Source organism: Bos javanicus, chromosome 18, assembly GCF_032452875.1.
Source record: "Bos javanicus breed banteng chromosome 18, ARS-OSU_banteng_1.0, whole genome shotgun sequence".
NCBI classification, from domain to species: domain Eukaryota; kingdom Metazoa; phylum Chordata; class Mammalia; order Artiodactyla; family Bovidae; genus Bos; species Bos javanicus.
In genome coordinates this window covers 1,672,270-1,688,567 of record NC_083885.1, presented here as the reverse complement: position 1 = coordinate 1,688,567, position 16,298 = coordinate 1,672,270, and the positions used below count along the sequence as shown (strand labels likewise).

Below are 16,298 nucleotides of genomic sequence, written 5' to 3'. Positions count from 1 at the left end.
ACTGTCTCCTTCAGCCTCCAGAGCCAAGGACTGGAGAGGGGCTGCCAAGACGGAGGGCAAGGAATGGCGCGAAGAGGAGAGCGGGGAGCTGGTGGGGAGCCACTTCGGGGTTCTCAGTCCAGCCCATCAAGTTCAGCCACTGACCCTCCCCAGTGGACCGGGAAAACCAGTCCACGCTGAACAAGGCTATGGGTAACCACCATCCTGACGCAGGCCCAGGCCAGGCCTCTGCCTCTGCGTGGGGCGCGGGGGGCGCCCTGGGGGCGGCGTCAGTGGGGGCCTGGGACAGCAGCGGGGGCCACGAGGAGCGGCCCTCCACTGGACCTGGCTCTGGTCTCTGTGCCGGCAAGGCTGTCAGCGCTCCTCGTCCCTGAAGACCTCACGGCCCTCGGAAGGACATGGTGGTCTCAGCGGCCTCGGTCACACTCAGGGCTGGGACACAAGGGGAGGAACGCCCCACGCGGCCTCAGGACACGCAGAGCCAGTCCCCCTGGCAGCGCGCAGGCCGGCTGGGCCCATGCCGGCGCTGGCCTGCGGTCCTGGCCCCGAGGATGGGAAAGGCTCACAGAAAGCGGGAGGAAGCCACGCCAATTAGTATGCGCTACACAGCTTTTCGCAGAATGAATATAAAACACTTGTGCTTTCTTTTTGTGTGAGAGAAAGAAGGGGGGAAGGAGAGGGAGGGAAAAAGGTTACAAGAAAGCAATATTCTGCAGGAGCAGGAGGGCCTGCGGTTACCACGGCAACGGGCTGGGGGGCGGGGGGAAGGCACATCAGCTGGTCCCTGAGCGAGCTGGCCACTGACAGAGAGAAAAGGTCAGCGGCAACTGGGGAAGAAAGCATCTGACAAAGCAGCTCCGGGAGGAAGGCGGCTGGGGTGAAGGGCACGGGGTGTCACACCCTCCATGGCTTGGGGAGCAAAGTGAGGAAGGCCTTCCTTCTAGGAGGCGACCGGACAGCAGTGAAGGGCACGTTCAGCATGGGAGGGGAGTCACTGTCTAGATGGGCCGCAACAGGCTGTCAGCCCCTGCCCTCCAGCGGGCGAAGGACAGTCTCCTGGACAGCAGCTGTTTCCACCCCTCATTGACTGGTGCATCCAGGCACTCTGTCCCCGCAGTGTGTCCAAAGACCAGCCCTGGAAAACCCCTTGCTGCGGGAGGTGCCCTTCTGTCTCCTGGAAATGCTCCTGCCTGCCCCTTCACCACCTCGGGACCAGGGGAGACCCAGAGCTTGGCAAGGCTAAGCCCGCAGGCCTGTCCTCTCCTCCCACCCAGACCTCTGGACACGGAGTCCCAGGCGAGGCACCCGGCGGCTGCAGAGCTGGGCAGGAAACGGAAGATGGATGGTTCTGGAGAGCTTCTGCCAAGGGATGGCTGGAAAAACCTTCCATTTCTCTACCCACATGTCTCTGAGAAACAGTCCAGAGTCTGGCTAGGCCCCTGATCAGCTGACCAGGCCCCAGATGTCAACAGGCTCAACCTTCCAGTCCCACAAGCAGGGAAGGAACTCCCTGGGATGGGCCCTCTGCAGTCCTGGCCAGCAAGAAGCCGCACGAGTTTCCGAGGGCTGCCTCGGGGCTGGCGGGGAAGGGAACGCAGGCTGGAAGCCCAAGGCCGAGGTCTGCGGGCACCGCCCAGGCCTAGCTGATGCCTCTGCCCAGAACAGGGCAGCTGCAGGGCCATAGCTGAGATCCCGGGAAGGTTGGATTACTCCTTATTCTTGGGGAGCGGAGCTGAGTGCAAACGAAGGCTGGAAGCCCAAGGCCGGGCCTGCACGGGAAGCCTTGTGGCCTCCTGCCTCCTTCCGCACAGGAGCCTGTCCCCTTCCTTCACAAGGGCTGCAGCCCAGGGGATCAGGCCTCTCGTGCCCCAATGCCTGGTGGACTCATCTGGAGAACCCAGTCCAGGAGGCCGGGCCGCTGGCCCAGGAGGGGCGCCCAGGGAGCCGGGAGTCAGGGGGAGGATGTATGCGGGCCCCGGCACAGCTCCTGTGTGCCCGAGCCCCCGTGCCACTCTGGGGGGTGGCAGCTGGCACCCACCGGCCCTTGACACAGCAGACCCGGGCTGGAGAAAGCAGAGATCAGCCCCGGCCTGGCCTGAGGGGGCAGTGTTCCCAGAATAGCTTCCCACTAAGGGGGCGGGCGCAGGCCGGGCCCAGCACCCCGGGGAGGCGGCCCGCAGCCTTGCCTTCTACACCACCGGAGCAGCTCTGCCAAAAAGACTCCCAGATCTGGGGGTGGGAGCAAGGGCACTGCTCAGCCTTAGGCCTATTTTCCCACTGAGGAAACTACCCTGATTAGACCCTTGTATGCCTCGGTAAAGCGAAAAACAACTTGAATAAAAGGAACAAGAATTCTGTTGGTTTGTTGCCTGACTTTGAACGCACGCCCTTAGGAAAACCCTCAGGAGCGGTTTTCTTTTCTTTTTCTTCTGTTCAAGTGGACTCAGAAGTCCTTCCAAGGCGCCAGTTCCGTGCCATACTGCCAAAGGCCAGCACCTGATGCTTATTAAGTTCCTCGGTGACAGCAAGTGTGGGTTCTGGCAGCTGGAACCGACCAGCCGCCGCCCCGGAGGGCAGAGGGGGACGAGGCCAGCCCGGGTGAGCTGGCGTGGAGACAGGCCCCCCAACTTCCCAGGGTGAGACGGTGTGGAGACAGGCCCCCCAACTTCCCGGGGTGAGACAGGCCCCCAACTTCCTGGGGTGAGCCGGCTTGGAGACAGGCCCCCCTTGCCTCCCACCCCAGGGCTTCCTGTCGAAGCCCTCGCTCACTCGCAGCTCTGACTGGCAGGTGCCCCTGCAGGAGGTGAACTCTCCCTGTGAGCGGGCAGGGACTGGAGGGGCCTCCGCGCGGGGCAGCCTGGGGCAGCGCGGGCACCATTACAGCTCGGTCACCAGGCGACGGGCCGAGGGGCCGCTGTCTCCAGGGCCGGGCCCGCGACGACCAGGACACCAGCATGGCCTCCCGCCCGCCACCGGGTCTCTGCTCAACCCCAGCCCCATGTGAGTCCTACTCAGCTCTGTCGAAGTGGGCAGGCCCAGGCCCCCACGAGCAAGGAAGAGGGCAGAACGGGCCCCAGTGCGCTCTGCTGCCACGTGCCCGCCTCCTGCTTACGCACGCACTCACGAAACACGTCTGGGGGTACCGGCTGCTGCAGTGACACAGACAGGGACCTGGCCAGCCCGGAGGGGCAGAGGAGTGGGTGGTGTACTGACCTTCAAGGATTCACGGGGCATCAGGCCGAGATCCCGACCTAGTTCCCTCACTTCTCTGAGCCGGTTTCTGCTTGGTGAGGGGTGGACACAGCAGAGCGCACGCCTGAAGGGCTGCTGTGGAGATGGTGAGGCCTGGTGTGGGCTGGGAGCCGAGCGAGCACCCAGCACACTCCTGCCCGCAGCATCTCTAGCAGCTCCCTGCCCCGGCGGTGGGTTTTGCAAACTGCCAACAGGAAGACGTGAAGGAAACGCAACCAACTCTGCTTTGGCTATCTCCGAAGGAGGAAAAACGGACACACGTCCTGGGAGAGATCTTGGCTGCTGCCGATGTCCCAAGTGAGGCGGGGTGGGGTGTGCATGTGAAAAAAAGGGCCCTTGGCGATGGCAGAGAGAGAGGGCGCTGGAACTGACAGACAGGGGCCTGGCCCCCAGGCTCCCGACAGGAACTGGGGCGGGTCCACACCGAGGTTCTCAGTCAGAGACGAGCATCAGTCACTGGGGGCCTGTGGGAAACCCAGGCCACAAGGCCCCACCAGAGAGAGCAGTTTACGGAGGTCCAGGCTGCAGCCCAAGCAGCTGGGTGCTGAAGAGCTCCCGGGGATTTGGGGGCGGCCCTGGCGCGTGTGGCTCTATTGGGGCACTCTGTAGGGTTGGTGGATGCGGCCTTTCTAGGTGAGACGCCTGATCACTTGAGTCAGGGAGAGACGCGCTGGGGAAGGTGGCTGGCTCCTCCCGGGAGCCCCAGCCCTGTCCAGGGGAAGGTGGTTCCTACCCCCTCCCCTTTGTGACTCCTCTCTGGGCCCTACTTTTCCTGCTTTGGGAAATAAGCCACCCCTCTGGGGAGCCTTCTGCCCTGAGCTCCAGTTATGGTGCAGCTCTGGGTCCTCACCTTCCCATCAATGGAGGAAATTCAGACAGAGATAAAGACTGAAAACCCTCCCAGCACAAACCTGTCTTCCTAGAGCAGGTAATGGGAGCCAACGGGGGTTACCGAGGGCCCCTCCTCGCCCCAAGGAGGTGCCTCCCCGCGCGATGCTGGGCCTGAGACCGCAGGCCCAGTCCGTGCACGGCAGCAGTCCCTGCCCAGGGCTCCTCGGTGCTGACGGCTGGGGCCTCTGCTGGGCTGCGGGCTAGGAGCCCCGTCCGCGGGGCATGCGGCTGCAGGCCTGGTCTCTCCTTGCTGGCCACAGGTCCTCTCCCTGCTCGTCTGTCCCTGCCCCTCATTTTCTCTCCCAAGCCCTGCAGGAAGCTGCGGGGTCCACCTGGGAGAGCAGAGGACCAGCCCTGAGGCCTGTGGCGGGAGGGCCCGCACATCCTCACCTGGCCATCGAGCGGCAGCCCGGCTCACCCCTCCACGTGGGGCGGGCCCTCCGCAGTCGGAACCAAGCTCTTGGCCGCCACTGTCTCGCCCTTTGGTGCTCCGGGCTGGCACCCGACCTGACCGTGTGATCTGACCGTACAGAAACATTCAGAATTGAAGCGCGGGGTGGCGGGGTTGTTTTTGTTTGTTTTGGAGAGTGGACGGAATGAAAATGGAGCAAAATAAAAACTGAGGCAAGGATATGAGAAGGAAAAACAAGCCCCATTCTTACGGAAGACTGTCCACTTTTGAGCAGGCCGCATTAGTATTCCGGGCAGTGGAGTCAGGACCACACAGTCAGGGCTGGAAGGGACTTAACACGATCCAGCCTGACTGCGTTTTAGGGAGGAAAACGGAGGTGACGTGTAACTGGTTCCAAACTGGGAAAAGAGTACGTCAAGGCTGTATATTGTCACCCTGCCTATTTAACTTATATGCACAGTACATCATGAGAAACGCCGGGCTGAATGAAGCACAAGCTGGAATCAAGACTGCAGGGAGAAATATCAATAACCTCAGATATGCAGATGACACTACCCTTATAGCAAAAAGCAAAGAGGAACTAAAGAACCTCTTGATAAAAGTGAAAGAGGAGAGTGAAAAAGTTGGCTTAAAACCCAACATTCAGAAAACTAAGATCATGGCATCCGGTCTCATCACTTCATGGCAAATAGATGGGGAAACAATGAAAACAGTGACAGACTTTATTTTCTTGGGCTCCAAAATCACTGGAAAATCCCATGGATGGAGGAGCCTGGAAGGCTGCAGTCCATGGGGTCGCTGAGGGTCGGGCACAACTGAGCGACTTCCCTTTCACTTTTCACTTTCACTTTTCACTTTCATGCATTGGAGAATGAAATGGCAACCCACTCCAGTGTTCTTGCCTGGAGAATCCCAGGGACGGCGGAGCCTGGTGGGCTGCCATCTATGGGGTCGCAGAGAGTCGGACACGACTGAAGCAGTAGCAAAATCACTGCAGATGGTGATTGCAGCCATGAAATTAAGACACTTACTCCTTGGAAGAAAAGCTATGACCAACCCAGATAACATACTAAAAAGCAGAGACATTACTTTGCCGACAAAGGTCCGTCTAGCCAAGGCTATGGTTTTTCCAGTGGTCACATATGGATGTGAGAGTTGGACTGTGAAGAAAGATGAGTGCCGAAGAATGGATGCTTTTGAACTGTGGTGTTGGAGAAGACTCTTGAGAGTCCCTTGGACTCCAAGGAGATCCAACCAGTCCATCCTAAAGGAGATCAGTTCTGGGTGTTCACCGGAAGGACTGATGTTGAAGCTGAAACTCCAATACTTTGGCCACGTGATGTGAAGAGCTGACTCATTTGAAAAGACCCTGATGCTGGGAAAGACTGAAGGCGGGAGGAGAAGGGGATGACAGAGGATGAGATGGTTGGATGGCATCACTGACTCAACAGATATGAGTTTGAGTAAGCTCCCGGAGTTGGTGATGGACAGGGAAGCGTAGCATGCTGCAGTCCATGAGGTTGCAAAGAGTCGGACACCACTGAGCTACAGAACTGAACAGAGCCTGAGCACGGTCCGGGGAGGAGAGCAGAGGTGGGGAGGTGACTCAGCCTTACCATACAGTGGGGGCAGCATGGGGCAGAGGTTGTCCCGCTCTCCACTGGGCAGCTGCCACACCACCCTCGGCCATCCCTGGCACAGCTCACTGCTTTGGGGTGGGGCCCGGGGGGCTCAGCAGACCTGGGGCAGCCCGGGGGGCAGGTCAGAGCCAAGTGCATCCAGCCTGGATAGAGCAGTACCCCTCCCTGCAGCACTCTCACTGAGGTGAGTGACGGCAGACCTCGTGTGGGGTTTAGATGATCTGGGATCTGACAGACCCAGCTTCCAAGGCTGGCTCCTGGCAAGTTATCCCCCTCATGCCTGAGCTTCCTCTCATGTCAAACGGAGGATAATGAAACTACTCCTGGAACACCAGGCAGATTCCTGAAGACAAAGGGTACGATGCACCCTGACCAGGGCCGTGACTCCATAAACTGGTTTCCGCCTCTCCTTCTTCCAGACACGGGGTTCAGCACATAGCACCCCCAAGGTTTCCGAAGGAAGCCAGCGCGAGGGGTGTCAGGCCACCCCCGCTTCTCTAAGCTGCTCTCAGATGAAGGCAACAAGGGGAAGCCCTTGTTTCTGGGGTGGACATGGAGGGACAGTCCATTTACAGCAGCAGGCCTTCCCTCCTGGGGGCACGATTTGCCCCTAAAGAATCTGAGGGTGATGGACAGGTTGTTAGGAAGGGCCAGGCTCAGACGGGGAGTCTTCCTCGGCCTCCTGAAACAGCAGTCGGCGGGGCACATGGAGACACCCTGCCTCCCGACCTCCATGCAGGTCAGAGCAGTCAGGCTCCTGGCCCAGGTCCCTGGGGAGGAGGGGCACCTGACCATCCTTCCAGACCTCTTCTGAAACTTAAGACTTGTTTTTTTATCCTATATATTTTTGTTTAAAATAGATTCTCGATTTTTAGAGCAGTTTCAGGTTTGCAGCAATACTGAGCAGAAGGTAACAGAGGTTTCGCATGCACTCCCGGCCCCGCACGCGCACAGCCTCCCCCTCACAGGTCTTCCTCACCACGGCAGTGCGCCTGTTACAGTCAGTGTGCCTGCACCGAGACACATCTCCTCTGAAGCCCACAGCTGACGCCAGGGTTTGCTCTGGGCATGTGTGTAATGACGCGTACCTGCCGTGACCCGCAGAGGATCTGAAATGCAGTGGGGAGGCAGCTGTGCTTGAGGCTGGGGTGGGGATGGGAACCACCAAGGCCCCTCCGGGTTGGCCACGCCACAGGAAACGTGGAAAGGACCTGTCTGTCGTCCGGGGGCTCATGGGCAGAGCCTGCCCGGGCAGCTGCGGGCTCGGGAGGTGGCCGATGCTGGCACCTTTGGGCAGGGAAAGAGCGGCCCCGCCTCCCGCGGGTCCTGCAGGAAGCACTGCGGATGTGCCTCGCCTTCCAGACTGTGGGATCAGGGTCGCATTTTCACTTAAAAACAAGTCATTGGATCGCTAGCTGATGAGAGAATTTCTACTCCAGTGCCAAGAATATTAATTTGACACTTGCAAAATTCTTTCTGACAAAAGGGATTTTCAGATCAAGGCTGCGAGGAGCAGGCGGTACTGAGGGAGCAGCCACTTATCCTGAATTAGGAGAAGCAAAGACAACCGAGGATCCCAGAGGGGTGTGGACTGCCGAGCCGTCCCTGGAAGGGGCAGGGGAGGCGGGCAGAGAAACAAGGGCCTGAGACACCCGTGAGGCCACATGCCCGGGGGCTGGGGAATGTGGCGGCGGAGCTGGGGCTCTGGGGCTCGGCCTCTCCCTGCACCTAGCTCCTGCATCACGGACACCTGGTACACTCTGTCCCCCGGGGCCAGCGCCTCTCCCCATACCGCAAACCTGATGGGTATGCGGGCTTATCATCTTCACACTGGGAGAGGAAAACATGTGCGGCATAGACCACAGATGGGATGTCCCGGATAAACAGAGCTGTAAATCAATGGAAAAGTGGACGACGGGTCAGGGTGCCGAGGGAGAGCTTTTTCCAAAGCCCCACAGCCCTCTCCACACCAGACTAGACAGTCTTCTCGAGAACATGCGCAACAAGAGAAAAAGGCCAGATGATGGGGATGATGATATGATGACTAAGCACAAGCTTGGGGGCCACACATGGTAAACACAGGTCCGGAGGCTCAGCGACTGAGCGCTCTGGGGACAGACAGACTTGGTTTTGGCCCCACCATCCCCTAGTCGGGTGCCAGCTACTCACCTCCCCAGCCTTACTTCCTGAATTGCCAAATGGAAATAATAACAGTATTCTCCTGCAGAAGAACTATTGAGGGTTCTCTGGACACTACAGGGAAGGTGTCTAAACACATTCCCTGACACTGGGATGACTTCAGACAAGTTGGCAGTTATTAAAGGGCTAACCCAGGCGTTGAGGCACCTAGGCTGAGTGTACGGCCCTACGTGGGGTAGGCTGTGGTTACGTTCTATTAGCGAGGGGCCTCCCCCCACTCCGCTCTGGCTGCGGGCCGATCTGACTCAATGGGTTTTCAGGGTCTCGCACCTCCGGATCTCCAATCTGAGATGAGGGCCGTGCCTGAAAATAAATGGGGAAACCTCGCAGAGGGCACTTTCTGGATGCCCTGGAATGGAAGCTCGCACCAGGAGAAGAGGAACTTTGTCTTGTTCATGGCTGCATTTCCATTGCCAAGTACCCAGGATGCCCACAAGGTCATCGGATTCAGCAGGGGCTACTTAGGGACAGGATTCTGTAGAAGAACCAGGACATGGCAGATCACGACTCAGCAGCAATATGGGTTCCCAAGTCCCTCCCCGGAGGGTGATGGGAGGCCGGGATGCTGAACTGCTGCTAACCGCAGCCCTGCCTGCCCGCCCCGCCCCCGGCAACGGTCCCCAAGAGCAGCGGCAGCCTCCTCCCCGCCGGAGGCCCACAAGATGTGCCCCAAAACCCGACAACATCTGGCATCTCAGCAAATCGAGTTTCCACAGCCGGAACCTGAACAGAGCTGTTTAATGGACTGTGTCTCCTCCGGCTCCCTTTAAATGCACACGCACACAAAAACCAACCGCGGGTGAAGAAGGCTGGATGGGACTAAACAACTCAATTTAAAGGACTGAAAACTCAGCTGCTTCCACTAACGTCCTGGGGAAGGAACCAATCAGCAAAGTTCTTCTCTCCCTTTCTGTACTGAAATGAGGGCCGTGAGTGTGCAGTGAGTCAGTTCTAATTCATGCAGAACCAGGCCATGGCCACCTGGGCCTTGCACTGCAGCGGCACGGGGGGAGGCAGGGTTTGTGTGTATGTGGGTGTGTGGGCCTTGCATTGCAGCGGGGCGGTGGGGGGAGGCGGTGTGTGTGTGTGTGTGTGTGTGCGCGTATGGGTACTGGTGGACAGGCGGGAGGGGACCTGAGCAGAGGCCCAGACCATCTGCTCTGAGTTTTCAGGAAATGCGGAGGACCTGATGGGACCTGGAGGCAGACACTTGCCTGTCTGAATCTCTCTGTGGCCCAGGGTCAGGGAGCAAAGTCAGGCTGCAGGCTGGCTGCCCAGGACTCCACACAAGCCAGGGGCCAGCCCAGGAGAGACCGAGGCACCTCCTGCACGGGAAGCAATGGGCCAGGTCCCACTCCCTTCTTCCCCAGCTCCTGTTCCCTCCTGCTTGGCGCTGGGAGGTCTGCAGATGTGAGCGCCTACTGCCTCATGGGGCCCAGAGGAGGGCAGGCGAGGGGTGGGTCAGGGCCCGGGCCACCAGCATCCAGCATGAAGCCTGGAGCGGGCATGGGCGGAGGGCAGGGATGCCCCCCAGGCAGAAGGCGATGCCCGGCTGCAAGCCCCACCCCTCGGCCGGGAGGCGGGGCGTCTGACCAAGAAGGTCCCCGAGCAGGACACTGCTGGCATGGTGCGGGGAGGCTCAGGGTGCAGCCCTTGCCCACCCCACTCTGGGGTCTCCACACTTGGGGCGCTGCCTGAGACGGGGCCAGCCTCTCCCTTTAGCTTGCAGTGACCCACAACAAAAGCAAAGACTCAGGGTTCAAGTTCAAACTGGAGGCCAGGAAGGAGTCCAGCTGAAAGGAATCACAAGTGATGCTCCGAGGGCTTGGCTGCTGCCCGGCACAGCGCTTGGCGTGTTTGGAGACATTTCTCACACCCCTCCGCGCTGTCACTACCCCACTGGATGGAGAAAGGAAACCGAGACGCAGGGTTTCCTGTCGCCCCTCCCCACGGCCTCCCAGGGACCAGGGGCTCCCTGCCGGACCGGCTTCCTCGCCACCGAAACCCGGCGCTCATCAGAAGGGCCTGCAGAGCAAGAGCCTTTACTCTGAGAGGACAGGAGACACAGCTTTCTCCCTGACGGCCGCTCCTCACCACACAGGAGCAACAGGGCCACTTTAGGGGTGCTGGCTTAAGAGAACAACAGCAAAATAAGCCCCTCCGAGCTACACCGTGCCCTCAGCAGGGGAGGCTGGCGGCCAGGGCCCGGAGGAGGATGGGGACCTACCTCGTCAGACTCGTCCGACAGCGTCTGCAGGAGCACAGGGAACAGGCTGTCCGTGTGCCGCGACATCTGTGGAGAGGGGCTGTGTGAGTGCCCGCGCCACCCGGGCCCACGGCAGGGGCCTCCCACCCAGGACTGTGCCACGCTCCTACCGCTCAGGGCTTCCCCAGGACGGGAACGACCAGGACCCTGCCAGGCGTGGGCAGGCCCTGCAGACCACCCTGGAGCGCTGCCCCAGCCCGAGGGCTCACCTTGCGGGGGGTCTTGATGTACAGGTGGTAGAGCCACTTGAGGACGGCGATCCTGGTCATCATGCCGATGGCCGTGTCGCTGAGGTGGCAGTTCAGCACCTGCACGATCCCGTCCAGGTGGAGGGTGACCGGGGCCCTCTCCGCGCTGCGGGCGAGACCAGGAGGGAGCGGGGCTGAGGCCCACTCCCCAGCTGCGCCCCGGCCCTGCACCCCCCACATGGGGCGCCCGGGTGCTGCTCTGCCAGGCGGGAGCACAGACACCCTCGCTGTGGCAGGAGGGCCAGTCCGCTGGGCAGCCACCCGCGGCCCCCCTTCTACCAGCAGGCTGCGCCAGAGAAGGTGCAGAAGGGCGGACACCTCTGATGTCAAGAAGCTCAGGACCAGTGGACCTCACAGCTGAAAGGCAGTTCAGTGCCCTCAGCGCATTATGTCCAAAGCCTGTCGATGAAACAAAACCCCCCTGTCCAAAGAGTCCAGGGAAAGGCCCCAGGGACACCCCTAAGTAACACAGGCCCTGCCCCAGGCACCCGAAGCCCACTTCTCCAACGAGGACCCGTGGCGCTTCACCTGGTCACACACAGGGCCCTCAGCACAGCGGCTGGCCTGGGCGAGGGGCCTTCAGAGCTGCCTCTGAAGTTGTTAATGTTCTCATTTGAGGCAGGAAGGAGGTGACAGGCTCAGCCTGTAGATTGGAACTTGCTCAGAATGCCTGTGCTCTAGGATGGGGTACAGGCTCCCTGCTCCCCTGGCCCGAAGCCTTGCTGGTCTCCAGGCAGAGAAAAGTCTCACCAAGCAGCCCCAGGAAGGCTGGGTGCCGCCAGAACAGATCCAAGTGGGGCCCCCAGACAGAGGCCGGGGCTCTCCGGGATGGGGCTGGCGAGGACAGGGGGCCTTAGGGTGTCGGGAGGGGCTCCCTTCCCCTCTGACGCAGGACACCATCGCCTGTCTGTACAAAACGGTCTTCCGTGGTATTTCCAGATTGCTCAATTATTCATTTGCGTCAGGAACTCAATGCCTGTGCTTTCCCAATTTGCCTGCAGCCTCTCTGAAGCTCGTTTGATGTGAACTCCTAAAGGGCAGGGTTCTGAGCTCTGTTAAGTGCTAAATGGAAGTGCTATTTAACATGGTTTGATGATTCCCCATGGAGTTCATTTTGGGGGCACAAGCGGGCACTTCTAGCCTCTGGTGGCCGGGGGGCTGGGTGTGTGAGGGATGCCGCCCAGCAGACCAAGCTTTGGGGAGGGGCTGCTGCTGAGGCTCCCCAAGAGCCATGTGGCCGCAAGTGCTGGGGTCTTCTGAGGACAGCCAAGCATCTGGGTTCTTCAGCAGCCTGGACAGATGGGGAAATTCACGCACAGACAGACAAGTCCAGGGTGGCAAAGGCGGGCTCCCAGACAGTCTCAGCCACCCAGGAACCTGCTGCTCTTCACCTCTCTCTCTTTCTCACTGTCTATTAGAAATATAATGCAAGTCACGTATGGAATTTTATGGTTTTTGGCTTTATATTAAAAAGTATAAAGAAACAGGGGAAATTACATTTAACAATATATTTTAAGTAACCCAACATACCCAAGGGCTTCCCAGGTGGTACAGTGGTAAAGAATCTGCCTGCCAATGCAGGGGTGCAGCAGACCAGGTTCAATCCCTGGGTCGGGAAGGTCCTCCGGAGGAGAAAACGACAACCCATTCCAGTATTCCTGCCTGGGAAATCCCACGGACAGAGGAGCCTGGAGGGCTACAGTCTATGGGGTTGCAAAGAGTCGGATGCAACTGAGTGGCTGAGCATCCACTCATGCAATATGCCCCAAGTGTCATTTCAACACGTGATCAATATAAAAGTCAACACAGAGGTTAGTAACAGACTGCGTCACACTCTTCGCAGTGTCCTGAGTCTTTTAACCCACGTGTCTCCCGCCCTCAGCGTCCTTGGCTCAGACTGGCCACGGCGTGCGCAGTGGTCACAAGGGGCAGAGGCGCCCAGTGTGGACAGCACAGCTCGGCAGTGGCCATCCAGGGCTGCCCATGCATTTCGTCTTCTCTAACAATTTCCTGACGTCCCTCTCCCTGTCTGATCTTCCGGTCCTGCTTTGCCCCATCGCACTAGCCTCCTCCTGGGCTCCTCCTGGCACGCTCTGTAAGCTCTCCTTGGGTGGGCAGGATCCCACGGCTGGAGACACTACAGACACCTTCCTGGAGCCCAAGGTCTTAATGAAATGAGTTCGGAAAGCAGTGGGGAATGACCGGAAGCCCCTTCCTGACCCCATGAGCCGAGGGCCCCTGGGAATCCCTCTCCATAGCAGGAGCTGCCACGAGGGCCGTAAACCTGGCAGGTCACTGCCGCTTCTTGGCTGAAACAGCCCTTGGGGGGAGGCCTGGAGGGTCCTTGGGACCTGGCACAGGGGGTGGGAGGCAGTGCCGAACCCAGCTCCCAGCTCCACCTGCAGTCCAGGCCCCGTAGGGTGTACGAACCTTGGGAGTTAGGCTCTAACACTGAGCAGGGAGGACAGTGGTGGCGCTGGAAACAACGAGCACTCAGGTTCTGGGTAAGCACCCTGTGCTGGACTCCGTGCTGAGCTATGTGCCCGCACAGCCCTGCTTATGTCCCCCCAGGGCCCCGTGCCTGCAGCCGTGTGACTCCCAGTCTGGAGACGAGGCAATCAGAGCATGGAGGCACTAAGTAACCCGGGCACACCACGCGCCTGTGAAGTGGAGCCGGCAGTTTGAACGTGGCATCTGAGTCCAGGGTGGCCCTGCCCACCGCACGGCTCTGCCTCCTAACGCGCTGCACTCAAGCACTCCGGCACCATTGTTTCCCAGGGAAGGGGACACCGAGGAAGCTGCTGCTCATCTCTGGGGGTGCGGTGGGCCAAATCCCAGTGGCCCCCGGAAGCCAGGCTAGACAGTTTCTCAGGCAGCCGGGCTCCTTAACTGACAACAATCCTGAGGTGCTGCGGACCAGCTAAGCGTGTCTTACCGAGCACAGACACTGAAGGCCAGCCTGTGACTGGCGCTGCCCTGGGGCCAGACACAGAAGGAAGGATGTCACGGAACCGGCGTGAGAGTGGGCAGCACCCTGGGTGCCCAAAGCGGCCCTCCCCAGACACGGGGTACCCCAGATGGACGGTGAGGTGGGCGTTGGCTTCAACCAGCCAACAGGCCCCCGGTCACGTGAAGCAGTCCCTCTGGTGCACAGATGGGACACTACAGGACCTGCCTGAGGCCAGGAGGCCTGGCGTGTCCCTCCCTCAGCCGGGGATGCTCTCCCGGGCTCCCACGTCCCTTGGCTGGCTGGAGGTGAAGGGCACGGGAGGCTGAACAGCCCAGGGTGCCGGGGACAGGGAGAGCGGACGATCCTGCCTCCGAGGGGCCGCTCTCAGCTACCCCGCTGGGGGGGGCCGGCTGCACTGTCTGGGCTTGGCGTGCGCTCCATGCGAAGCTGGGGCTCTGGAAGCTGGGCTCTTCCTAGTGTGGCACGCTGCGCCCGGTGCTCAGCTCCTGAGTGCTTGCTGGTCTGGAGCCAGAGGTGTGCACCCTCCACCCTGGCTCACCCTACCCAGAGAACGGAACGGAGCTCACTCACAGCTTAGAACACATTTCTGTACCAGCTTCAGAGAGTCTAGTTACTCCTGGCGGCTTGCGAGTTATTTCATGGTGTCTGCAAAACCCTATTCTCACTGTATACTTTCTCATAAAGCATCTCATAACGAAGATCATACGTGTACATGTACTATGACTTCCAAATGCGTGGTGCTACTGTGACTGTTAAAATACTGACTTCAGGAGTAAGGGTTCTGATATTACTAATACATCCTGATAAAGCCCAGCGCTTCTCCGTGGGAAGCAGCACTTTATTTCTGTAACATCTAACCCTTTATGGCACTCCTATGTTACAGCTCTAATCAAATTAGAACAAAAGTCTAAAAAAGGAACTGTTTCTGAATTCAGAGCTGTTCTTTTTTTTTTTTTTTTAATAAAAGATCTTTATCACATCTTTCAGTCAGCAGGTACTAAAAGTTGGGAAGCATTGATTTCTAGATCTTTCTGCTTGCCTGCTGTAGCCAGCTATACCAGGAGACCTATACTGAATGCCCCCGATGACACTGGTCCTCTAAAACCACATCTAGTCTCGTGTACAGGGACAGAGCCCAGAGCTTTCACCAGACTGTCACCTCGCTGACCATGTCCGCCAGGCGGGGATGCTCCTCTGTCACGGGAGGGGTCCCCACCGGGCCACTACCCTCAGTGGGCCTGGATGCGGTGGGAGCGGCCTGCCTGTGCAGGCAGTGCCCGGGGTGAGCGTGTGTCAGAACCCTGCAGCCCGAGTTACGCTTCCCGGGGACCCTGTGAAAGGCCAGCTTCAGGCAGCACCAACCGGCAGAGCAGGCACCCCAGCCTCCGTCCTCGGCTGCTGCCTCCAGCGGGAGGGGCTGGGATCAGGTTCCCAGCTCTGGGGCCACCCCCTCTCTGGCATAGCCAGTGACTCAGATTGGCAGCTGCCACGAGGAAACCTCCGTCTGAGGGAAACAAAGTGCCAGATAGCGTGTTCTCTGTTGGCTTTTAAATTTCAAAGGCTGGTTCAGCATTTGCTGCTGAACGACGGGTATAAAGCAAGGCTTGGTTCCAGCCAGGGGTTCCCAGCCACAGCGCAGGAATCAGGGCCTCCTCTGGGCAGACGAACTGCCGTCTCCCCAGTGAGGAGGGGGAGCCGTGCCCCCTGCATGGGGCCGTCAGTCACGGCCGATCTCTGGTCCTCCTGGACCGCCCCCTTCCCGTGGCCTAGATAGATTAGTGACGAGGCTGCGCCAGGCCTTCCTGCCGCCAGCTTTGCCCCTCACCTGCATCTGTCCTCTCTCACACTGCTGGAGGGGCCTTAAGACCACACGGCCCTCCCTGCCATGGCCCTCCGATTCCCAGAGCGGATCCTCCGCAGGGCGGGCAAGCCTGCCTGCATCTCCATCGAGACCTCTCCCCTGAGTTCCAGCATCCCACATCCACACCAACCTCCTGACCCGCTCTGGCGGGATGCCCAGAGCTGCCCTGAACTCTCCTCTCGACGGGCCCACTCACACCCATTCCTCCTCCTGCTCAGCTTGGGAAACGAAACCAGGATGCCCTGAGCTGGCTCAACCCCGAATCTAGAAGTCCCCTCTCCTCATTCCCCACTCCCCACTCCATTCCATCCGTTGGCTAATTCTATCAATTCTACCTTCAAAACATCTCCAGCCTATCAACTTTCTCCATATCCTGCCGCCTCTTCAGTTTGAGCCTCCGCCTTGTCTAAACGGACGTGGCAGTGACCCTGACTGGTCTGCGCCCACCTCAGACCCTCCTAAATCCAGTTTCTGCAGCAGGCCCGACCTCCCGTCCCTCCTCAGCCCTGACGTGGAAACAGCACTGCTACTGAGCTTGTGGGGTCTAAACGTAAACAT

At 59.5% G+C, this 16,298-nt stretch overlaps 1 protein-coding gene across 1 annotated transcript in view; it reads right to left on the bottom strand.

Annotated features, from left to right (window-relative positions):
- Positions 1 to 16,298, bottom strand: part of VAC14 (VAC14 component of PIKFYVE complex) — a 76,498-nt gene that overhangs the window by 43,289 nt on the left and 16,911 nt on the right. Inside the window, exons 11-12 of the mRNA XM_061386681.1 lie at positions 10,870 to 11,014; positions 10,622 to 10,687 (exon numbers count right to left, since the gene is read on the bottom strand). Coding sequence (XP_061242665.1) covers positions 10,622 to 10,687; positions 10,870 to 11,014 — 211 coding nt within the window. The remainder of the gene's footprint in view (positions 1 to 10,621; positions 10,688 to 10,869; positions 11,015 to 16,298) is intronic.